Raw genomic sequence first — 26,643 nt, 5'->3', positions numbered from 1 at the left:
AGCGTGTCTAATTCCTTCACAGACAAAGCCTGTGGTTTTTGTTTGTTTGTTTGTTGGGGTTTCTTAATGCCGTATTAGCAGTTTAATACATTCTGTAGGATTTTATAAGTACTGCCCCTCCTTTGCAAGTAGACTTCTCCCGTATGACTAATTCTCTTCTTGATCACTGTCTTAAGAGTTAGTTTCTCCCATCTTGGAAGAAAATCCTGCAACCTTAGAGCCAGCTACTCCAACAACTCACTTGTATTCCTAAAATCAAAGTCCCATGGAACATCACACCACTGCCTTCTCAGTGTCGCACAGCAGCTCAGAGCACTGCATAGGTGGGTGCAGCAGGGAGGAAGATCTGAGTTGCCACGTCAGTGCAGTTAACTGCGTCATTTCATGAACACTGATGATGTAGCAGGTGAGAAAGAGCTGGCTCGGAAGCTAGAAGCTGTTCTTAAAAAGTGTGCTATGGGCAGCATAATTAAATTTCTTTCCGAGACTGAAGCTGAAATGTAATTATCTGTGAGGAAGTGAAAAGGTAGAAGAATATCCACCAAAGATTTAGGTAAGTTAGAAACCTTTGGGGTCTACCTAGAGACCTCAGAATTCATTGTCATTTACGTATCATTATGTTAAAGATCATAAAGATCATAAAGTCTGTAAGAGACTGACATGCTTTTTTCTTTTTTTTTCTTTCTTTTTTTTTTTTTCCTCAAGAGAAAGGTTAAAGTTGGATGTCGGTCTTATGAGTGCCACTTTTGGGATATGCAGTATTTAACAGACTTTAACAATACGACACACGAAGACATTTGAAATCTAATTAATCTCTTGACATTTGACTAAAAGTCAAAGCAGTGGACCACAAGATGAGTAAGGATACCTCACCCATGAAGGCTGATCTTTCTTTCATGAGGTGCAAATGAGTTATGATGATCTGACTACAAAGTTTATTGCAAATCTTTTCTTTTTTAATAATTGTCTCTGCTTCAAGCACCTAGCATGCTTTCTTAATATGATACTGGATTTAACCGCTGTAGCCAACACCTTACATTCCCACCAAAGGTCCTTCCTCAGGAACTTCAGTTTTTACGCAAACTGCTTGAAGTACCATGTACTACTAATAGGTGTTGCATTTTTACACAACTCAAAAGACTATTTTTATTGTTCTAAAACCCACAAATTCCCTTTTATTTCAGTTCCTGAGATTCAACAGCATTACCACATACGGAATAGTTTAGGATTTGCTGTACCATATAATGGAAACTGTTTTTAAACATTCTGACAAACGTCTCTGCTTACACTTCTAGTGGTGGTTACTTCAGGATAGTGGCCAAACACAGGATCACAGCAGTAGAGCAGGGAAAAGGTCATTCAATTCAACATGACTGCATTGAACCTTATGTATAAATCATCTCCTTATATGACCCATCATGAAAAAAAATTGATAAACAATTTATGGAGTATAATGAGATTGCAAAAAAGCTAAAAATGTAAACTCATTTGTTAAGTAACACTGAGCTGCAAACAATTTATTAGGTCAGATTTGCATCGCAGTGGAAACCTTTCCTAAAGATAGAATTACTTAGAATTACTTTTATACATACTGAAAATAGCTGTTTATGTAAGCGTAATAAATTTGAGGCATTATCAGGAATGAAAAGCTGTAGACAGACTATCAGAACTTATCTGTTGCAGTCTATACGATCTATTTTGCAACAACCTGCTCTGTTAATTTCTTCAGAATGAGGATTCTGATGAAGCAGCTAAAGCCTTTGAAACACACTTCTCTACACTCTAATGTACTATGTCCAAACTCTTCCTATAAGTAAAATGCATATGATGAAACAGTTAGAATGAAGAATTTCCTTGCCTTTGAATACGACCTGGGGACAAACAGAACTCAAAGTTTGAAAGCTAACTACTACTAACTACAGATGATTAAGATAATTTAACATTTTCTATTTTTAATTTGTACAAACTACCTGATAAACAAACTCAGAAACATAACCAGAAAAGTAACAGAAGTGACAAAAAGACTGACTTGAAGGCAAAACAAAGAGTTTATGTATCTGTGAACTGTACTAGAGTACAAGACTTTTACTACAGTGCTGTGATGCACTTGGCTATTTATTATTCATCACATTCCACATAATTAAGTGGTCTTGCACACTTACACCACTTACTTATTAAGCAGTCGAACCTGACTTTGTGGTTCATTTTATGTCTAAATTTGTCAATATGTCAATATTTGTCAATAGACATGACATGACAATGACAGACAACGTATGTCTTTTCAGTAGACTGACCTAACACCTATCTATAGAAACAGACGATCCTACAACCCTGCTTAAGAGTTGATGAGTCTGGCATCTAGACCTGGGTGTTTGTTTTATAGTCAACAAAAGTTAACCCTTTCAATTTAACAAGCACAAATTAATATATAGCTGGTTGTTTCATGACCAGTAGAACAATACAGATTTGTATCCTATATCCCTGCTACCTCCATGGTAGTAAGTTGCCATCCTTGTCACTTACAATTCCCTTTCCCTGTTTCTGAAACCTTGGCACTGCTTTGTCCTATGTCACCCAACTATGAGCATGTGCCACAATGGCAGTTGCTCCCATGCACTGACAGATCCTGTGGGATCATTACATAGGTACCCTCTTCAGGTGAGACCAACCCACTGTTGAACTCAGTGGTTACAAACCTGAAACAGAAGACTGCAGATATCCTAAAAAGCCAACAGTGAACACAGAAAAGACCAGGGAGATATACTAATCAATAGATTTTTACAGGCCTATTAGTAGACATCTGGATTCCATATGAGTGTAAGTTTTACATTTTTATTTAATAAATGCTAATGGAAATAGGATTCACAGATGAGAACATTTCACCTCCATCACTAAAAACTATTATAATCCAGGACAAACTCAGACCAGTTAGCTCCACTTTGATCACATCACAACTTTATGGCAAAAGCAAGAAAACTGTTCCCGAATGATGCTCCTTTCACATTTACATTCTTTAGTTCATACCTGAAGGTGAAATGACATCTTTTGGGTTTTGCAACCTAATTTCCATAGGGACAGTCCCAGATCATAGTTTTAAAACTTAATATTTTAAAAAATTTGTAATTTAGAAACTCTAGGTATTATAATTCCTTTCTTTCTGTAAATTTCTAAGTACATATATATATATTTTGTGCATGTCGTGTACTGCACTACTCCATTCACTGCACATTAGCCAGGAACATTTAATTGATAAGCCCATACTACTGCCTTTCCCTAAACCATAGCACTAACTTGGGTCTCTCTCCTTTCCTCAGATACTGATTACTATAGAGTGAATGGATACTTTGTATATTTGGACCTCTATGCTCTCTCAAGTTAACTTAAAATTATCCAATTATTTCAGTAGGTGGGGAAAGGGAAGAAAGAAAGAGACTGGCAGACAGAAGCCAAGACAGACAGGGTTAGTCTTACATTCTTAGAAGACTATGTTAAAAATGACCACTACTGTCTTGGCTTTTTACCATCTCACCTTAACTATTCACAAAAGACCCTATATTAAACCCAGCCTCCTTACTGAATTCCAGTCTCAGTAATTAAGCTAGATCATATTATTCCCCTCTGATTATTAAGTGGAAGTTGTCATTAATGTTAACAAAGAGAACAAATATTTAGTAGATAATAAAACAAGTACAGGCCATTTTAAATTCCCTCTGTGACTTTAGTTGCATATATTATTCCCCATTTCACCTTTAAACATAGCAAGCGGTTATCATTACATGTCTGATGTACTGTCACGCAAAAGGACACAGTTCAGGGGAGAGAGAAATTAACGCTAGGCAATCCACTCCATAGGCAAGTTGCTGCAATGCACAGTTGTATCATTGTTATTAATATGAAATCACAGAAGTAGTAATGAAGCAAGTGCCATCATGCAAGATTTGCCTGAGAAAGGGGAAAGTTCAACACACAAACTGCAACCCATTAAAAAAACCAAAAATCTATCACCTAATACAAGTCTTTTGAGCAGGAGAGAGTTCTGAAGGCTAACAGGCACAAAAGGAAACAGTGACAAGGGTCTTTGAATGATCTGTCTGAAAAATACTGCTTCTTGGCAGCTGAAGAAAGGCATACACAAACTGGAAAGAAATCCTCATTGCTAATGTCTGGATTCTTGGAAACAAAAATCTTGACAGGACTGACCCGCTAACCTGAGTTCCTTATATTGTTTAACAAGTATTTAGAGCGTTTAATTTCTAAAGCTCCATATATACATGAATTAATTATCATATTGTAATGGGGAAATAAGGGAAATTGATGACCCACAGTACTCTGTCTTCAGCCTTTTTTTTTTTAAGACAGTAGAATAGCTCATGAATGTTGAATGCCTTCATTAACAGCATGAACACAGAGTGCTAATAAGATGGAACAACATGCACCTTCAGCAAGTTTGCAGATGACATTGAAACGTGGCAAGCAGCTGATGTGATGAAGGGCTGAGCTAACATTCAGAAAGTGCTCAAGAAGCCAAAGAGCTCAAAAAATAAGCTGCCAGAAACCTTTTAAAGTTTAACAAAGACAAATGCAAAGTTCTTTTTTCTTCACTTAGGAAGGAATAAATCAATGTAATAGTATAGGCGGAGGCTGAAAATACATACACCATGTGGTCCACCCTCCTAAACATCTTGGTTGCCCTCCACTGGACTTGCTCCTGTCTATGAATGTCTGTCTTCATTTAGATAAATGTATATAAAAGTATATAAAACTCCAATATAGTTTGGAGCTCAAAACTAGACACTGTATTCTACATGAAATCTCACAAGTGCCAAACAGAGGATAACAACCACTTTCCTCAGTCTTCCAGTTACTCTTTCTTACTGCAGCCCTCTTTTGCCTTTATTGCTGCAAAGGCTTTCTGGTGACTCACATTCAACTTTTCTATTAGGACTCCAGGATCTTTTCTGCAAGAGGGAGCTTAGTTGCCATCTTTTTAGATCATGTTGTTCTTCGTCACACAAAAGTCATTTAAAAATGACAAGCTGAATATCAAAGATAGTGGCAGAGTAAGTTTAAGGTATTCTCTAGTGAACGCTATGTATTTACCATTGGTAATGAAAAGGATAAAAAGCCCTCCAGTTTTTATGGAATAAAATTTCTCCCGTTTTCACTGAAAGAAAATCTTAAGAGTCTACCATTACAAGATCAATACCTTCATAAAATTCTTGTAAACCAAATTTCAGAAGTTCTTTACTTGACAATTAGGCCCTTAATCAACAAAGCACTGGGAAAAATCCAGGTTTCCAGTACTGTGAAGATTAGCCAATGGGGAAAATAGATGAGAGGAGATGGGGACATTTTACTTGAGATAAATTCTTTTTGGCTGCTGTGCTGTTTTTCCTAGTCAGGATACTGAAGTTCAGTGAGCCCAAGTTAGTGTTATCCAATCACTAATAGTCTGAAAATATTACTGGAGTCATTTATAACATAGCACAAGGAAAAGATAAATGACTTGAACAATGTTTCTATCTCACTTCCTTAATTTGGAAACTAGCATGATGGAAGAGCTGCATTTTATTTTTGGAGCAGATGAGAAGGGAAAGAGCACTGATATACTACCAGCAGCATAAAAAATACACAGGAGTTTGCTCTGTGAGATATTAAAGAAGAGATACTTAGGGAATAGATGCAGTTTTGCCATGTTGTTAAATAATTTTGCACTTAATTTGCCATGCAGAAAGGCAGAGCGTATTACTTTGAGTAAGGCATACCCATTACGTGGTTCCAGTGCTTGTGAGCCTTGAGCTAATGTCTTTGCATACTGTTGTGCAGTTTTGACAAGTTATCCTGTTGCAGCTCAGGTCAGTGCTAGCTTACCATTTTGCCCGACACAGAGCAGGTCTACCCAAAGATAGCAAAAGCAGCACATAAATCTAAAGCCCAAGAAACCCCAAGCAGTTCCAAGGGTGATAGGCATTTTGCTGAGAAAGGACCAAAGCACCAGAATCTCATGAACCACCCCTCTCTAATTCAGTCATTGTTTCCTGTTCTTTCTTTTCTGCTGGCCCTGTTCTCACACCACTAACTTCAGAGTGGATCTGCTGGAAACAGAGGAGAGGAGCATGTTATTAACTACAATGTCAAATTCCTGTTCATCCCTGAATGATGGCCTTGTACATTCAATCCCTTCAGAGTAAAAAGGACCAGGAATTCAGCTCTCCCACTTTCTCAGTGAGTGCTTCAACTGCTAAGGTAATTACTAGAACTAGGACATGACCACTACTACCAATCCTGATGGAGTTCCAAGCTGACATGTGTTCTGATTTTTTATTTTTTATTGCCTAAGGCAGATCCAATTCTTCAAATTTGCTCATCACCATCAGTGTTTACACTTAAACCATTAATCATACTATGTCTCATCTGGCTCCTTCTCTGATGTGGTGACTATATAAAAGCTACACTCTGATGAATTTTCCCCCTCACACCCCAACACAGCCTTTTCCTAGAGACTTTTAAAAGGTTTTCTCTCAACTCTTGGTTTCACAAGAGACTTAGCTGTCTCTTCACTGTCTCTCTATGCAAATTTCTTCCTTCTCCTTCTGGAGTATGCTATATACCGCTATGCCAGTACTCAAGGTCTTTGATTTATTCTATCTACACAAATAATACACACAGTACTGTAAATCCATATTGCTGGATGTCACTCACTCAGTAATGATAAACAAAAGTAATGCTATCAACACGTATATTTCTAAACAAGTTTTTACATTTATATAGCTTGCCAACAGCAGGAACTTTCTCTTCATTTTGTAAGCCAGACCCAATTCCTAAATAAAAGGAGTTTCAATAATAAAGCATAGTGATATGAAGACATGGAACAGCTTGTAAACTAAAACTTCATAGTTTGGGCTCCCTGAGCTCCACCCTGACCTTCACCCTGTTAGGCTACATCACTGAACTGCAACAGACCCTAGTTTTTTTTAAAATGCAGAAATATTGTACGGCTTATCCTTTCATATGTTTGAGTAGTGAGAAAAGGAAGAACTTGCAGAGGTGCTCTCTGCCTGCACTCTGCACTGTTACAATCAGAGCTTTAGCCCACTCCTTTCCAAAGCCATTCTTCATGGGCGTAATGTAACTTTCAGTCTGTAATTCTTTTGTAACCACATTTTCTTGGAGGAACAGCTTTCTGAAAGTTAAATTTATAATCAAGTCAGTAAGAGAGAGAGATGAAGTGATGAGGAGTACCAGACAGTTACCATGCAATTATGTAACAACCACTATAGTATATAAATACATACAAGTCTACGGTTTCACACAGTGCCAGGTATTACAACAGACGGATAAACTTCTATTTTAAGAATAACAACTAAAGATAAAGATGACATACCTTCTTCAAAAAGTAACACCATGTTCGTGCTCTTGTTAGCAACCATGTTATTCAGTAAGGCGATAACAGTTTGCATTGTATTCCCAAGTATACTGTCTTGGTGATCCTGTAAAAACAACAAAAAAATCCACTAAAATAAAAATAATCTAGTTTTCCTTTAGCAAGGTTAGAAGATGATTATTCCCTTCGAAAAATGTAGTAATGCAAAAGCAATACTCTCTCAATCTGTTAAAGTTCAACATCTAAAATAATAGAAAACCAGCCAAGTATCTTAGCAAATAATATCAATTTCAGGGAGCCAAATCTAAAAATCTTAGACCAAAATTTCTCCCATGTTCTTTTGAACTGAAACAGCTCCTAGTTAGGTATAAACTTTCAAGACTTTTAAAACCGGCATACAGCTTTATCAGCCTAATCTCTATATATTCAGAACCAGGAACATTTCCCTTTGTATGGCATTTCTTTTATTAATGGTATTAATTTTACTCTTTTCAGTTGCAGCTTGATAACCTACCTTAGGTTGTAAAATATATTTGTTGGTTTTGTTTGTATACTTTCCTAAGTATAAAACTGATTTCACATGCCCGTTAGAGACCTATTTCTGTATTGAATTGCATCACTTGTGATGCCTGTCTTATGCCTGCAGTGATTTTTCATCACTTTCTGAGACTCTGTTGATAACAGGAAGACGTCAGGCTTCATAAAGAAATTTATTTTCCTCTGTTATAGTTTACACACTTGCACACTCAACCTGGAAAGGGTGGATAAGGCGGTGCAATCAAAGCATGTGTTTATTCACACTAGTGACAGTAATAACTCAGGCAACTTCCAAGGAACCAAAACAGGACAGGCTTTTCCAAATCTAAGTCTAGATATAAATATAAGCCTGAATACATTTCAAATCTCCCTAGAAGGTTCAGGAACTATTTTGTCCGATTCTTCAGACTCAAAGCCAAATACAAACATACATCCAAATTGAAAATAACAACATTTAGAAAAACATGTCATATTTCATTTATTGTAGACTTTCCACATGTACCTAGGTGACTTGCACACTCCCCTTTCTCATCAAATCTCTCAATATACTGATATCACTCAACTACTTCACTGCCAGAGCACGTGCCATCTATCCTGAGCCACCTCCTGCCTGACAGCAGGAGTCATTATACCTTTGATAGAAGTTCCAATTTGAAGTTGAACAAGATGAAAGATTATTGGTCTCAAGTTAAGTATTTCAGACAACAAAAATTACTTCAGCCCTTGAATACAGCCAAAGGAACACTCTCCCTGAAGTTTCCTTTGGGAGTGGTCTCTGTAGCTTATAAGGCACTTTTTGGGCTGGGGCAGGCCTAATTTTATATTATATTTATAATATAAATATATAATATAATATATAGTTATTATAAAATAAATAACTCATAGGACACTATTTGAACCCCTGCCTGGGAACATGATATAAGTGGTTGCAATCAATATGCAAGTGAGACACACCTGATTTTTATTTCTTGACTAGTCTGATAAAATTCAGGATACTGTGAAATGCATCTGCAATGCCACATCAGAAAGTCCTCTGTTACAGTGGTAGAAAGGGTCATGCTATGTGAAGAACAAATGTTTTCCTTCAGATATTTAACTACTGAAGGAAAAGTTTTGACAGGCAGAGACTCAGATGGTTGCTTTGAGAACATTAATTTCTGTTTCTGCACTCAAAAACTAAAATTAAATGCTATTATTCCTGTAAATACCATGAAACATACATGGTAAGGCATAATACATTAACAGATAAATATATAAAAATACACAGATTCCTATTCAACTTTAGTCTGTATGAAATTTCAGTTCTCTCTACACTAGAGCACTTTAAACTGGATCATAAGGAGAAAAGGCAAGGAAAAATGGCTCACAGCCTTTTAAAGGACTGTAGTTTCCCACCAAACCCATATATATATATATGTATATATATATATATATGAGGCCCCTGAAGTTCTATTTACTTTACATAGCGTTTTGCAATGTCTTTTATTATTTCTATAAAGAGTACAATAGATATCTGTTCCTCTGATGGTTTAAAATACAGCCCGATAAATATAAAAGTAATGTTGGGAAGTATAAACACTACATTCCTCAAAAGATAAGGTAACCAATACAGAAAAGAGATACCATAAAGCCATGGTACTAAAAATAAATTGAAGTTATTTCCTACAGATAGCTGAAGGGTAAGAAAAACATTTTTCTGAAAGATCAACAACATGGTTATCTGGTAGTCTAGCATCACAGTATCTTCTTATTTCTCCTAGAGAACATCTAGAAAACAATACATTAAATAGTAAGAATGACTGCTTGCATTATTGAAGATAATGATACATACACTAAGTATATAAAATTAATAAAAGCAAAAAAATTCCAGAAGTCCCAAAATGAGAGTTGACTCAAATATTTTCTTCCCAAGTACAATACTTCTGTTACTGACCCATATATCTGAAGTAAACATCTTCTAGTAAAATTCCCTTTGAGATATGTAATTACAAGAGAAGCTGCCAGTTGCTTACAATAGCAATTTTTCACGTTCATCAGATTAGTAACATTAAAATGAAGCCATTTTTTCTTTTAATGGAGATCAATTATACTAAACAATTCTCTCCCTCTACTGCAAGACTAGCACCGATGCTTTTACCTATATCAAAGTATATGTTACCAAAATTATCTTGCCCTAAACACATATAGACTAGAATTCAAGATGCAATGTAGATACCTCGAGGAAGGAAAATGGTCTCTTAATTAATTAAATAATCAGGTAATGTATGTATCATAGATGGGTTTTGACAAGATGGTAGGCTTCAAGATGCTACAGGTATGCTTTACTTATCTAAGTCATCACTGATTGCTTAGACTCAGTTTCAGACATTTATATAAAAATATTTAACTTCTTCATAATCTATCAAGGAACAAAGCTGATCTAATTTTTGTGCACAGCACCACAGACTGTGGACATTTAATGAACAGTGCACTTGACAGCTTTAATAAAACACAGCATTTGCCAGCAGAGATAATTAGAATTGAAGCAGCAAAATTCTAGTGTTTGGCAACACAGATGAAACAACTTCATTAAAATGTACAGCTTCGGCAAATGAAAGGCAGGAAAGCACTGGACCCTGAAGAATAAGCCTTCTCAAAACTAATTGCTTCAGTGCTTAAAAAGGACAGCTATGAAATACCAAGGGCATAACAAGGAAATACTAGTATAAAAAAAAAGGAATCACAGAAGATAAATCAGACTTTTTCAAATAGGACTGCACTGTATTTAGGCCATTAAACTTTTCATTCTAATTTTGAAGGGTTGTACATTAACAAAAGAAATCAGTTGAAGTATTTTTTTAAAGCCAGTTAGGTAAGAGGGCGTGAATTAGCAAAGTGGGAGTATGAATCTTGGCAAGATACTATGGCTAAAGCTGCTGTTTCTCTTCCTTTAAGTGGATTAGAATTTAAAACAGCATAGGCAAACTACAGTATTTTAATTACACTTTAGATAACAAAAGAGATAGCAATTGTGATAAGAGGTTATGAATTTGGGAGTCTTCCCATACATGCCTACTACTCTTGTATCTAAGAATCCAGAATAAAATGCACTAGGTATTTATATGTAATTAAATCTAAGGACTGCTATACACCACAGTCCTACTGCTCATTCAATATAATCAGAGTGATTAAACTTAAACTATAAAGAGGCTTTCTGAAGCTTATATATGGCCTGTGAATGCAAGCTAGGTAAATAAGGGGACGTAACAAGATGGAGGCTTGGTTTTCCATATATTAAATCCATTGAAAGAGGAAAATTATAGACATGAGCCATATCCAAAATATATTTACTAAAAGATGCCATTTTTATGTGACGAATATTTGGCGTATTATAATTGAGAGAAAATAAACCAAAGCATTGATGCTAACAAGGACCTCCAGAAAGAGTACAGTTTAATATTGCATTTAATGTAGCATATTTCGATATACTGTATTGCTTTGTATATATGAAAAAGAGGATCAGAAACTTTTCTGGACATAACAGTAGAACTCCTCTGTACAAAACAGCATTATTTGTATGCAGCCTGCAAGGGACATTCACAACAGCGTATGCCGTGTTCTTCAATCACAGAGGAAGCCAACTGAGAAACAAATTTAATCCAGCTATGCATGTAGTTGGATAATCTGGTCTGTAACATTTTCGGGCTTTTGATGCATAAAACCAGTTATGCATAAACTGAAAGCATATACATATGTATCTTTAACATTAAGGCAATACTATTTTCCTTATTGACGATCTAAGTCAGAAGTAAGCACAACTATGTCTCTTGCTACTCTGCTTTTCAAAAATCAGCCTTTTTCAAAAGCACAGTTCTAACAGAGCTAATATTTCCAAGTATTTTCCTCTGGGTATGGTCATACAACAAGGAGCAACTACTAATCTGGCAACCAATTTCTGGAATGACCACACGTCTCAGATGTATCACAACAGTGATATATTCAGGCCACAGGAAGATCAGAAGTCTTGTAACTTTTACAAAAATTCTTAGTCACCAAATGCTGAGGCAAAGTCAGTTGAGGACAGGAAAACAGTAGTGATTTTAGAAGGACTGATGAAGGAGAAAGGATACCATTAATAAAACCCTAGGCTGTCAAGTACCAACCAACAAAAAGCAGCAGTATTAGATTTTGTTCTCCTACCCACTGCAGCAGGTGATGCAAAATTTCACAAGATACTTTTTGATAAGTACATCCATTTTTTGAGAAGTGTATCAATTTACAAATGTGTTCTTACCACACCTAAGTTCATATTTTCAGAGACCTAATTATCTGTCTTTTTATTCTGGAACTCATTTGTTAGATCCTTTTCATTTCCCCAAATTCATTGTTAACTTGGGGACAAGCATGTAATTTTATCTGTGTTAATGGTTAGAATCTCACGAGGCATAAGGACAAAAGTTGACATTTACAACAAACAGAGCTCTAAAGACTGTTGCGTCTCTAGAATGAAAAGATGAAATCTTTTACTTTTAGAAAACGAGTTTGTGTCAAGATCATACAAGTACTACTTTTGCACAACAAACATTAGGAACTGAAAATATAAATAAGGCCAGTGTCCCTTCTCTTCTCATTTTATTCCCACATCCTGTAAGAATACAAGCTCAAAGAACAGACATGTGAACAAGAACAGTATTTTTTACACCACCTATTAATAGGGTAACCAGTTCTCCTCCCTTAAAAGGATCACTTCATGTTTCAAACTTGTGGAAGTTGAATAAACCATGGTAATCCAAACAAAAAAAATGAAGCAGAGAATTAAGGATTACAAAACTCTTCTGTGTCAGCAAGCATGAGATTTATAAGCTATGTGAAAAGAATGATACTCAAATCTGTTTGGCATTAGAGGTAAACAATCTTCAAGGTTATTAAGAGGGAAACCATATGGAGGTTTGTCATAATAGTACTTTATACATGATGAAAAGAGAAATATTCCAGGTATTGATACACTTATAAAATTAACATACAATTTTTATAGCGTAAACTGACAAAGTCCCAAAACTTAAGAATTCCTTTTTCTCCTTGTTTTTGCTTAGTATTTATCTGACTAAAAAAACCCAGCTACTGGCACAAAAGTTTCTGTTAGTTTTCAGTGAATCAAACAGTCATCTTGGGGAGAAAAAACCAAACCAACAACAGGAAACTTATGATCCAGTTTGGTAGAATTCACATACTATTTTTAGTCTAATTTTTGGACAGACAGGATAAATTTTGTTGCAGCACAACAGAGAAAACAATAACCAGCCATGCAATCTTACATTCGTTGTTACAGATGAAAGTGCAATGCAACTCAGCAGCAAATCTCTAAACGCGATATCATTTCTTCTTCCTACAAAATTGCACCTCAATTTCCAGCACCAATGAAACCTCAAAGCTTCTCCTTTTGCTCCTGAAAGCCTTACGGAAGTTCATTCTCAAGGGAAATGTTCTTTACTGTCAACAGAGGGAGTCTGAGAAGACTCCTCTCTCAAGTAGAGTCAGGCTCCTTCACAAGGAGGACACTGAAGCAATTTCCTATAAAAACATGATTTTCCCAATACCTAGAAGGAAGTATCCAAGCAATTAGCTTCCTGGGTATTAAAGCTATTCATTATGAATAAGACTGAGATGCTCCTTTAAAAGAAAAATTTGCTCATGACTGACAAGACAGTATGGAAAAGAAGCTATACAGATATCTTACTCTAAAGAATTAAGCTTCCTCATATCAAGGAAGATCTCAGCACCCTGGAAGCATTCATACTAGTACGTTCTGAAGCAATGAAGCTCTAGAAGTAATTGATACCACCACAGCAGTAACTTCATATTTAGTATCATAAATCTGTGGGTGCTTTGGAGAGTCTCAAGTATCAGCGAAGCATTTAAACTGCAGTGTCACTTGGGAGCTGCAATCAACCATTACACCAAGAAATTTCCATACCAAAATATTCACTTCTCATACACCAAGAAATTTCCATACCAAAATATTCACTTCTCAGATGTGCATTTTCAGCCTTAATTAACATCTAGTTCTTAAACAACTTCAGAATGACAGGTACCAATCAACTGACATCTTTTTTTCCACATGGATTTTGCTTTGATGTAAAAGACACTTTGTCACCACCAGGAAAGAAGTTTAGATGAGTTTGGGGAATTTGCTGGTGACATTTTTAATTTAGAGAACATAGATTCCTTAGACTTACCCAAAGGATCATATTAACATTTTTGACTCAAAAGGTTTGAAGGGTTCATAATAGAATTTCTGTTTAAAATCATAAAAAAAGAGATATATGCTGAAGAGGGCACTCACCTAGGATACTGAAATTTTAGTTTCAAGTCTCTGCTGTATTTTGGCTGTGCAGGGATTTGAACATTGGTCTCCTGTACTCTGCATTCCTTAAATCTATCATCAGCTGTTAAGGAATGGGTAGCTGTCTCCTCCCCATTAAATTGCTCCCTTCCCTATAGCAAATTAGTTGCTAAATCAGTAGTTAAAAGCAAAAACTGATACTGACTCATTTTACACTGCCTACTGAGGCGTGCAAGATTGAGGTTGAAATACCTTGCCTGACATTCTCTCTAACAACTGAAAAAAAAAACCCTAAGGAAAAAGTAGACTTTTTGGAGGAAGCAAAAGGGACAGGAAAAATATCCATTGCCCCTATTAATCTCAAATTGAATGTTTTATTCTTCATACTCATGGTCTGTCTTAAAACTCAGTGGTGCTGGTGAAAAAGGTGTTAAATGAGAAGCCATGGGCTGACAAAGCAGCAGGGAAATGGAACCTGTCTGAATGAGGAAAAGATGCTTTTCCCTACCATAATTTAGTTGGGTTGAGGACAGATACATTTGAGCTGTCAAAAATAGCAGGAAAACCACATTTACATACTTACTTTTTTGGTTTTACGCCTTCTACCCTCAAAATACTATTTAAATACATTGTTGTTTCACACATTCACTTTTACTCAAGCTGTAAATGCAACAGGGAATGTTGATAATTAGTTTATTCAAATTACATTAAACTTGAAAACAATGGAAGGGCTGTTAAATGAAAAGGAAGCATCTGCTGAATCTTCTCTTACCAGATTCACGGTATAGTCTCATTATAATTGGGATCTTCAAAATAATTTTATTATTTCTTAAATTCTACAATTAGGTTTTTTAAGGATTATTGAAGTAGTTAATTACTAGTCTGAAAGACATTACGAAATTCTCACTTTTTAAACATCTTTTTTTAAGGCTGCCTGTTAATCTCAGACACATCTTCACAGAGATTTTGCATTTTCCCTGGGACATGCATTTTAGAAAGAAAACATACTCAACAATCAGACTGTGTCAGCTATGAACACTTCACTCAGCTCAAAGTACACATACTATTGCGTATGGATGTCCTAGTAAATTCATCTTCCAGCCCTTCCCCACTCAAGTTATACCTATAGCAGCGAGCTACATCTGCTGTTAGTTGATGCCAAGACACCAAGCCACAAGGCTGGAAAGGGGTGAGCACTAACAATATTCCTCAACGAAAAGACTGGCAGAAGTGCTGAGAAGTAATAACAGCCAGCATTATAATCCCATGAGAGAGCGCGCATTCCTTTCATGTTCCTGTTCTGGCCTTAGACAGGTTGGCAATTATACTCTAAACAAACTATATTGCTACTGTGACACTAGGCAGACAAGGCAAGAGAAACTATGAACTGACTGCTGTAAGTGAAAACTCTGTCTAGCAAAACTGGGGTTTAAGTGTAAATAAGAAGTTGTTAAATAACTCTACTCATCACCACAGTGCTTTTTTTGTGGTGTCATACTCAATAAACATTAACTCTCAACAGTAAAGTTGTTTGCTTAAGACTGAAATTCATATATAGTCTAAAGCAATATTATGCAGAGATTTTATTTGGCATGATTTTTCTTTGCTTAATATTCATGGTCAAGACAAGACAATCTATGATCGGCCCGAAATTTAAATTATAACAACTCCCTTTTAAATCACCAGCTTCCTCCCTTCCTTCTGACATTGCAGAAAGTTACAGAATTGGGTATCTCCTCCATTTTAGCACTATTGTTTCCAGATGACTGAATGCTGAAAAAACATATAATAGATGGTAGACTCATATAGGTGTTGGGTTTGTTATATGGGGTTTTTTTTCCAATTAGTTAATTAAGGACCATGAACATTAGCAAACCTTTACCATAATCCCATTATTAAATACTTAAAAATCCAGGAAACGAAAAATATTTTAGGTATATTACAATATCTTTGTGAAATACAGGAACAGAGTTTATGGGTAAACTATTTCTATAAAGTTGCTTCTTTTATAAATTAGATATAATCTGTACCATCAAACATCTATCTCAAGGTAAGGTCCCCTGATAAACAGTATGTATATTACACAAACACACTTCCATACCCCATGTATCACAGTGTTATCTTGGCACTTATTCAAGAACTCAAGGATTAATGTATTTTCTTCTTATGTCCAGCTGCGTATGTATATGAAGTCCAAGCATAAAAGGAGCTGGGGTGAAACTGAAAATCAATAGTCTGAACAGAACTGAACTATGATATCAGGGCAAAGATTCAAAATTTGAAGGCAAGGTTAGAACTTATAGTAGTCCTAACTGTGTGGCCACAGCAATTGAAACTCTACTGAGTATAAGTGGATTTGATACACATATTTAAGCTAAATAAGACTTGAAGTATTTGCTACCTCTTTTAATTTTGGTTTACAAAACTAAGCATTTGTGAAATGCAGGCCTAAAAAATGTTCATAGCCACCAAAAACCTCACAGCTCTCAAAGAAACAAGTCTGGTACTCAGAACCACATTTGGGAATATTTGGAAGGAGCGCTTGGATTCATAGCCAGACAACTGCTGAACTTGAACAAACAGACAAACAAAAAAAAAATAAAAAGTACAGTTTCTTATTCTATGTAAATACTAGAATCACACTTTCTTTTGTAGACAAAACAAGAAGGAAGCCTCCTGTTATCCAAAAGTCTCCCACAAAGATATGAACCACTCATCAGCTTAACTCGGGGTCTTACAAGGAAGCCACCAACCCCATTCTTTAATCAAATTCTGTGCGAGGTTAACATGATTTTGCTTTGTTACTGTTTACCAGAAGGAACTGCACACAGCTAAGACAAAAAAAAAAATATCTAGAGACTAAAAAGACAGAAATTCAAGGTTAAATGACAGTATTTCTGCTTTGCTTAAATTGTTCTAGGATGTTGCTGCAGTTTAGAGACTCCACAGAGTTTGCTTTTAAATTGGTCCTGCCTGTGATGGCAAAATCAAAGACAGCATACATAGTTTGGTTATGTTGGTCTGAGGCAGAAATAATATTTTTTCCTTTCATCATTATATTTATTCTTTTATTTGGTTTTTTTCCTGTTTAGCATTTAATTCTTACTCTGTCCCTACCTGTGACCCTAGAAAAAGTGAACATGGTGAAGTTCACTTTAATAGGTCATATTTCAGGCATGTATTTCAGCAAAACACTTATGAAGTGACAGCCCCATTTTAGCTCTATAAAATAATGACAGCATGAATGCAACATCAGTCACAGGAATTACATCCTCCAGCCACTGGAGTTCACGGATACTGGAAGACAACTGTCTCCTTAACCAGCAGTGGTCTGCCAGCTATGCTAGACTATGAAGCAGCATCTGAAACAGAACTGACAAGAAGAAAGTAAAATAGAGAAAGAAATAACAGCTTAAAAGGATGGCAATAATAATATTAATAATGATTCAAAACATACTTGCAATATGAGGTTTATAATAGTATAAATTTGTATGTTACTATTCTTGTGAAATTAAGATGGTACCTAAACTAAAAGAGGGTAAATTTAAACTACATATAAGGAAGACATTATTTACTGTGAGGGTAAAACCACTGGAACAGGTTGCCCAGAGAAGTTGTGGATGCCCCACCTCTGGAAGTGTTCAAGGTCAGGCTGGAGACGTGGGCTTTGAACAACCCAACCTAGTGAAAGATGTCCCTGCACAAGGTAGGGGGCTTAGAACTAGGTGATTTTTAAAGGTCCCTTCCAACCCAAACCATCCTACGATTCTCTGATTTAGTCACTTGAGTGACAACATCCATGTTTTCACATAGCAGCCGCTCTTAAATAAAAGACACTGACATAAAGCATGAACAGTTCTCATCACCCAGAATACTGAACTAGGAAGAGAAGACAGAAAACAGAAATTACTTCACTGAGAGTATAAAAAAAGTATAGCACAATCAATTTTGGAATCGCCCGAGTCTTGCTCCCTCAATCTCAATAGTGCCAGTCAGTAGACAGTTTGAAAAATTCATGGTACAGATACATTCGGCACTATAGGGTTAGCTGGCACCCCACTGGCACCTGTGCACTGGCCCTGCACCAGCCAAGCACCACTGCTGAAAAATCTCAGCTGGTCTGAAGTCAACTTCTGCAACTCTCAAACAGCAAAGGCACAAAACTTAGGATTTAAAAGCTTAGCTCAGATCTACAAGAACACAAGGGAAGAACACCAAAATTCTGCTTCTCTAAAGGCATTTGCAAAGCAGTATCAGATGCTATGACTTCAAAGATGGTATACCTCTTGCTGCTATGTATGATCTCACCCATAATTTATTCCATTTTTATAGGAGATTAACAGATGAATCAAAGACAAAATCAAGAATCACTAACATCAGCAAAATTGGAAGGTCTTCTAAACAAGTCCTACTTCTTTCTCAAAGACAGAGGAAGTTACTCTGCATTTTATTATTACTATTACTAACTATGTTGAACATCATTTTTTAATTTGCACATTTTTCTAAGGTAATCTCCAAATGATTTATTAAAGTTTCCTTCATAGTCTTGCCCCACCTCTTTCCCCCCCATAATTTCTATTTAGGTGCCTCCATACTGATTCAAGAAATGAAATTTAGGAATATAGGTTTGAAAACTGGTATAGGTTACAAAAATAAATTCTGGTTAATGACAAGATATAACCCAGTCTTTCTTCTGAGCACAGGTTCAATTCAAATATTCCTGGTTTTCATCACCATTAAGGAAGTTATTGCCTGGAAACATAGGAGATACACTGTAAAGGCACTGGAGACATACTGCCTTCACCCCCTAAAAGACTGACCTTTCCCCACCCCTCCATATAGTTCACTTCAATAGTAAACAGATACTAAATGATTATAAGAGAATTTATGTCTATTGCTTTAAAAGAGGACAGGGTACACTAAATATATATACACACGCACATTTCATAGAAAATTATTTTAAATATAACATACAAAATTCAAATGAAACTATTCTAGCACCACTGAAAAATGAATGACTTGAGGCTATGTTGTCTCAAAGCAGGACTAGATTTTCCATTCCCTCAAACATCCAAGACTCTAAAAAAAAAAAAAATGTTCCTAGTGTGCACTGACACACTCCCTAGGTTCTCACACTACCTGTACCCCACAGTGGTTATCTATCTCACATAAAGTGTAGAGGACTGAAGATGTTTTATTCCTCCTCATTTTAAGTGACAGTCCAGATAATCAGAAGCCTCTGCTACAAGGAAAATTTTACATGTACAAACTGAAGCCATTTCAGTGGGAGACTGTAAGAGATGCTAGTAAAATGTCTTGCCTAGTAGTTAGAAGACTTCTTTTGAGCTTTAAAAACCCAGTGCCGGCCATTCCTTCTGGATGATTCTTAACTTGGGATCTGCACTTGGTCCCTTCCTCTAAGGCGTTTCTAATTAATGGGCTACTGGCTATCCTGAGGTCTGTCCTCCTCCTCTGCCTCCCATGACACTTTGTGCAGAAATTTCACCCTAAATGCAAAAAACCTTTCTCAGCGAAACCTACATCCAAACTGGAATATCATCCTGAAAACTGAAATAATGCAAATATCGCCTTTCTCAAACAACACACTCAAGTCCTGAAAACCATGGAGCCTTGATCAGTTCCTATCAACAAGGTTCTGCTGCTCTGCCCAAGTTGTCTAACAACAGAGTAGTTTTATTCTCATATGAGCTCATAGCCTGAAAAGTAGCTGAATGCTTTTAGATCAAAGCAGCATTTTGATGCTAAGAGAGAGGCATAAAATATCACCAGGAACTACGCTTATTATTACTAGAGGCCAGGCATAAATTGTAGCCCATATACAATGTCACACAATGTGTCACTGCACTGTAAAAGGAAAGAATAAAGAAAAATTTAAAACTGTCCAAACAAAAAAACCCCAAATAATTGGACTACTGGATTAAGATAGCATAGCAATGTTTTTTATATGAACTGATTAAAATATTAACTTTGTTAGAACATGTGGTCCTAGTAATAACTAAAGGAGTTCATTTTTTAATTACTCATAATAAAGCATTTTATAGTTATTAACATAACCGTATTAGGTTTTTATTTCATTTAATTCCATCTATCCCTGAATAGTTACTCACACTGAAAAATGTGTACAATAGATGTGAGCAGAAATAAAAGGATGAAAGAGAAAAATGGCTAAAACATAACTGAAAAGCTGGTAACAGAAATTTTACAAAAGCCAGGGAGAGGGGAGTAGGGTATCATTAGCCATTTCCATATCCTAATGGAACATGCAAGTTTCAGTCTGTTACTAAGAGTGGGTCCGTGGCAAAGAGCCCAAATGAGGTCTGAGAAAGGATAATGTACCTTTAATGATTGAAATAGCAAGAAAATTAAATCTAATCATGTTTCATTAAGCATACTCTAGCTCCCATTTTTACTAAATTATTTTATTATGATTTCCCAACTGTCTGTTGAAATAACCTTTTACAGCAATTTAATTCACCATCATAAACAAGTCTCATTTCTCACAATGAAGTCCCCTGGGATTAGTGAGAGGAGATGGATAATCTAAACCTTGCCAATCCTGCAGCCACGAAGGTAACCACTCAGGGAGACAAGGATTTTTGTTTTCCTATTTGTGGCTGAGATCATTAAGATATAATTAGAAATGTATTCATGAGTAATAGAGTGTCTGTTATGGAGAAACCATTTGCCCAACAAGCATCTTCTATACCAGCCTTTAATAAGAAGGGCAGCAGGCATAATCCCCACTTCACTCTCTGGAGAGTTCTGCATTAAATGGACTGCATTAGACATCCCTCTCGCTCCCCCCTTTTTAATGGAATCTTATTCAGGCATCCAGTGTTTTCTCAGACTCCATTGTTACCATCAAAACTGCTAGTCTGTTTGCTTTCAGCAATATGCTCCTGCAGTGCCATCCAGATGTGAGCCCTAAAGATAGCTACGTGCAGTGAATTTAAATCCTGCTCCACAACTTGTTACAGGGCAAGCACATGTGAAACTACACAATATACGGTAACAAATTAATTGGATTGTTCACAGAATAAACCTTGCCTCTCTGCAGTAGTGCAAAAGAGCTGTCAACCCTCGTACGTGTCCCTTCTGCTTTAGTTAAATGAAAAGAGCATGCACCAAACAGAAAGGGTGCACCAAGAAGAAAGGATACTTTACTCAAGTCAGTAACTGGAAGAAATCTATTTTGTCCTTGAACACGATCTAACTTATTGCCAAATTCCACATCAAATCACATGACACAGCAACAGAAAAATTAAGTGATGTCACCCACCAAACAGTGCTTAGTTATCTGCCACAGGGACCAGTTCACGGCCATCACCAACTGCAGAGTGGACACTGTCAGCCACCGTATTTTGTATCATGATGGTTGAACAGGTTATTATTTTATTTGGTAGGCAGGACTTCAAAAGGAACCAAGTATATGAAAAAGAAAGAAAAACAGTTCTAGGGCACAATTTTGCTTCCTGTACCCACATGAGCAGTAAAGAATTATTTGTTCAAAGCAAGTGAGGGGCACACATTGGACCTTGTAATACAAACAGGTTTGAAAGACAAACCTACGAGAAAAAAGAGACTACCAAAATTTCAGCTGAGTCTTTGAGATGATGCTACTGTTACAATTGTAATTAGAAAGTTACAGTCAGTAAACTAAGATCAGATCATTGTAGGCTTGCATATATTTGGCTATAAATCTACTTTAGCAAAGCAATGATTTTTAAGCTTGCCTATAAAAACATTTTATAAACCAAAATATATTTAGAAACTATGCATATAAGACAACCAGTAAGTGACTACAGTCAAAAACAGAAAGTCGAAAGCAGAATATTAAGATTTAAATTGTTTTGCTTTGTGGAAGACTGACATTCTAAAATCTAATTATCATCCTGCAATATGAACTCTTCAGGAAGACATTAACATGAGGAATGCATTACACATGACTGAAGCCAAACCAGACAAATTTTTAGATAAATAATCAGAGTTCAGAAGTAGAATATGGAACCCTCTAGAAACTATTCATGGACGTTCAATATTCTTCTACTAGCTCTACTGCAAAGCACACACTAGCTTATTACCTTAGTCATCAGGATGCAGCTGGTCAATAAACATACCATCAGCAACTGCCACGTTTTCCTACACCAGAATTTACTTAGATGAGATCATGAGATACACCTCAGTTGTTAGATAGAACAGGGATAATGTCACAGTAGAATTCTGGCCACAAGATCAGTAACTTGTTCTGAACATGTATCTCAGCTTTACTTCAGTATGTGTTTTTTCCTTAAATGCTTTCCCTTTGCCTCGATATTGACTCTCCAGTCACTGGATCAACTTACGGACAGGAACCAGGGCGTCTCAACTGGCACAATATTGTTGCCAGTGCACTGCCATGGCAGCAATTAGCACCTGCTTTTCTTCAACCCACAGCAGCTCCAACACAGATGGATCCTCTGAGACACCATGCAAGCTAAACAACTGTCTAACATTCTCCATACTCAACGCAGCTATACCAAAAGCCCACTGGTACCCTTTTGGGTGTTTGAAGTACCCTCTCCTGAGGAATTCTATGCCAAGGATACATGGGAGCCTCCAGACAAGTCACAATAGGATGCTTTTGCGGCTTGTTCCCAGGTAGGCTTACCCCAGCCTCCAACACAGACAGTTCTTGGGATCCTGCCAGCACTCCAGAAATACAGACGGATTCTTCTCCTTTTTAATCTGATGGTATTAGAGTACACTGTGCACCAGTGTCCAGCAGAGCTTTATATTCCTTTGGAGCTGATGTGCCAGACCATTGAGTCCACACAGTCCAGTAAACCTGGTTGCCCCTTTCCTCCACCTGGCTGAAGGCAGGGCCCCTCTGTTGCTAGTTGGGAGTCCCCATTACTTGATTTTTGTAACTGCAAAGCAAAAGTGCCTTCATAAGAGTCAAAAGTCCAAGCAGCCCTTCTACTCTGCCCAACAGACAGTGAAGTAGTAGTCTTCCTGTGTGAATGCTTTTTGGCTGTTGGTTTTCCTTGCACTTCCTGTACTTGCGCTTCTAGTCACCAGATAGGTTCACCATCTTACTTCCTCATGTCCTCCTCCTGGTCACACAGGAAGAACCAAAGGCTTGCATGTGGCGTGCACCACTGGCACCCATTCCCTTCAGCAGAAAAAGGCTGACTCAGTAGCTGAGTGTGTGGTTGGAGTGCATGAGGAAGAACTACCCTTCTTGGCTTGCTTGGAGACTTTGTGGGTCAGTTTGTTCACAGCCAAGAAAGAGGCCCACACGGAAGAAGCTTCATATTCTAGGAGCTGTCTATCCAATTCATATATAGTTGGTGCCTCCAACTATATGCTTCCATGCTTCACCATGGACCTCCATGGGCTGCAGGGCACAGCCTGCCTCACCATGGGCTTCACCACGGGCTGCAGGGGAATCTCTGCTCTGGCACCTGGAGCCCCTCCTGCCTCCCCCTGCACTGACCTGGGGATCTGCAGGGCTGTTGCTCTCACGTAGTCTCACTCCTCTCTTCTGACTGCTGCTGGTGTTGCACATGGGTTTTTTCTCCCTTCTTACATACGTTACCCCAGAGGCGCTACCCCTGTCGCTGATGGGCTCAGCATTGGCCAGCGGTGGGTCCATCTTGGAGCAGCTGGCACTGGCTCTATCAGACATAGGGGAAGCTTCTGGCAACTTCTCACAGAAGCCACCCCTGTAGCCCCCCTGCTACCAAAACCTTGCCATGCAAATCCAATACACTTTCCTTAATCAACAAGGAATTTCCAAAACCTTTCTTAGGTCAGGTACAATTAGAGCTACAGACACCTATACACTCATACCTGCTAGAGTTAAAGGACTGAAAGCAAGCTTGATATTAAATAATATATATTTTGTAATTCATACAATTAAAAATAAGAGCTTAAATAATAACTTTATGCCCAAATTTGTTTGAATTCTCCAAATCACTGTTTAAGTCATGTACTCATTAAGACCAATATACTTGCATCCAACCAAATAAACAGCACAGACTGAAAATTAACCTCGTAAAACAAAGCTAATAATGTGTACTTTTAACTTGCTAATTTCTCAAAGAAATAACCGTTGATTCAGAAAGCAAGTCAATCCAAGTCATAAAACCTAATTTCTCATACAAAAGTAGGAGTGATAAGACAAACTTCTACAGCTAATAACTAAAAACTTAATACAGAAGGGCTCCCATGCATGTGTTTTCAGTATATAAAGCAAAACCTGACTCAGCTAAAACTAGAAGTCTGCCTACCCCAACAACCCACTCGGCAGCAGAAGCGGCCTTCCAAGTACAAGCCAGGTATACAGAACACTTTCCCCAGCCTCTAGGAATTCACAGCCCAACAACTTTGAGCCAGACACGGTGTTTTGAACACAATAGCTCTCAATAGATTTTTTTCTTCCATTAATTTGTCCAGTCTTGTTTTTTAATTCAAGTAAAATAAGGACCCTATGGCACAGAGTTCACAGCTGAACTTAACCCTACGGGAAGCAGCGTCACCTTCTGTCTGTTTTTAAGACCCCAACTGCAAGTTTTCTTTAGTTCTTATAATACAGTTCTATTGGAACATTCAGTGAACAGCAATACTGCTCCCTATTCACCCTGTATGAGCCACTCATGACTGTATGCTATGTGTATATTATACTTCCTCCTCAATCATCACCTTCCAGATTAAAGCATATGGAAAAAGTAATCTCTTCCAGATCATTCCAGACCTTTGATCATCTGTATCTCTCTTCTTTGCAGTTCTACCGTAACCTTTTTGAGATGGGAGACCCAAAATCCACACATGGATTAACATGGCGTAATATTTTTTCTGCTTACCATTATAACAGTTCTTCTAACAATCTATAATATCGTTTGCTTTTCTGACCAGGACTAAGGATTATGCAGATGTTTTTATTAGACTGTCTTATCTAACCACAGTATCTCATTCCTGAGTGACAATGGCGACACATCTTGCATCATTGCATATGCAGAGTCAGGGCTGTTGATAGACACATTGTACAACAGTTCGAAACACATACAGGTTTCAAGGTTGGTTTGAAAAGGAGCGCAAATTAAACTGAAGGTGAGTAGTGTTAGGTGTGAAAAAAACTTGAGACGATTTTAATTACACAAATACTCACAAGATCCTGAAGGTTATGTACAAAACTCCTACCAAAAAAGGCTCAAACAGAGTGTGATGAAAGAATATGTGATTGTTAAAAAGCTTTATAACTAAAAAAAACCCACAACAAAACCCCAGAAAAAACGCAACCAAAACGGTTGAACAGGGGCAAAAAGCCTTGACCCAGAAACTCTGCACTGTGAACTTGCTAAGATCTTAAAACACTTCACATCTGCAGAAAAACTGAGAGGGAAGACAACATAAGCACCAATTGTGTGCCTGTCCAAGTCTTAAAGCAGTCTGTGGTGACGGCCAGTCCTGCTCTCTCACTCCTGCTGCTGGTGACATCCATCATCATTAAGGAACGTAAGCTCAATACCCTTCTGCCTGAAGTTCCCAAGACCACAGACTGATCTGGTGACTGAAATGGAATTCCTGGTACAATCTTCAGGGACCACAGAAAAAGGTCATAAACTCCTCTCATTCAGACTATCTGGGGGAACACCAACAGAATTATTCCTGACACAGTGGGCTAGAGAGAACGCACTATAAAATGAAGTACTGCAGACTACTATTGAAAGCTACATATCAGTATAAAATGACAAATAAAAGAAATAGGATTTCCCTTTCAGGGCAGAAGTTCATGTCTTTTCCATATTTTTCAAAGTCTTTTGAATGATGCATAGATCCAAACCATCTTTACTCAGTGTGAGAAAACAACAGGTTTTTATAGGATGTCTGAATTGTAGAGAAAAACAATGAAAATACTTAACACCATAGTTAAACTACAATAGAGCACTCTGTCATTCCTTAATTTAGCTGATTTTTTAAATATATAATTCTTCTGCTAAACACTACAAAAAAATCACAAACCTTCTTTCTCAGTACATATTTCAAATATTTTACAAATCTTAACTGTTCCAAAGATCACAGAGTTAAAAAGAAAGGCCTTAGTTAACATCTAAATACACTTGTTTTCCATTTAGTTTTAGAGGAAGCTCTTCCAGTTTTCCAAGAAAAATCTAATAGCATCAGCTTTTATCTGTCAGGTGCAAAGCTGAAGTTAACATGTTCCCTTAAAGGTCAGAGCTGCACTGTTTTTAAGTAAACATATAATCATTAGGAAAATATTACCTCTTTCGCCCTAAATTCTCCACAACAGTATTCAAATTCAATCACAAAAGTCTCAAATATATCACTTAATTAAAATTTGTTCAGAAACACTGTTCAAAACCCACAAGATTAATAT

At 37.0% G+C, this 26,643-nt stretch overlaps 1 protein-coding gene across 3 annotated transcripts in view; it reads right to left on the bottom strand.

Moving 5' to 3' along the window:
• The window catches only part of ULK4 (unc-51 like kinase 4), a 249,791-nt gene that overhangs the window by 85,019 nt on the left and 138,129 nt on the right, over positions 1–26,643 (bottom strand). For all 3 annotated transcript variants that reach the window (XM_055803861.1, XM_055803863.1, XM_055803862.1), the window contains exon 32: positions 7,385–7,490. In XM_055803861.1, coding sequence (XP_055659836.1) covers positions 7,385–7,490 — 106 coding nt within the window. The remainder of the gene's footprint in view (positions 1–7,384; positions 7,491–26,643) is intronic.

The sequence above is a fragment of the Falco peregrinus genome, chromosome 5 (assembly GCF_023634155.1).
Source record: "Falco peregrinus isolate bFalPer1 chromosome 5, bFalPer1.pri, whole genome shotgun sequence".
NCBI classification, from domain to species: Eukaryota; Metazoa; Chordata; class Aves; order Falconiformes; family Falconidae; genus Falco; species Falco peregrinus.
Note: the sequence above shows the minus strand (reverse complement) of the source record. Positions and strands in the feature narration are given on the sequence as shown.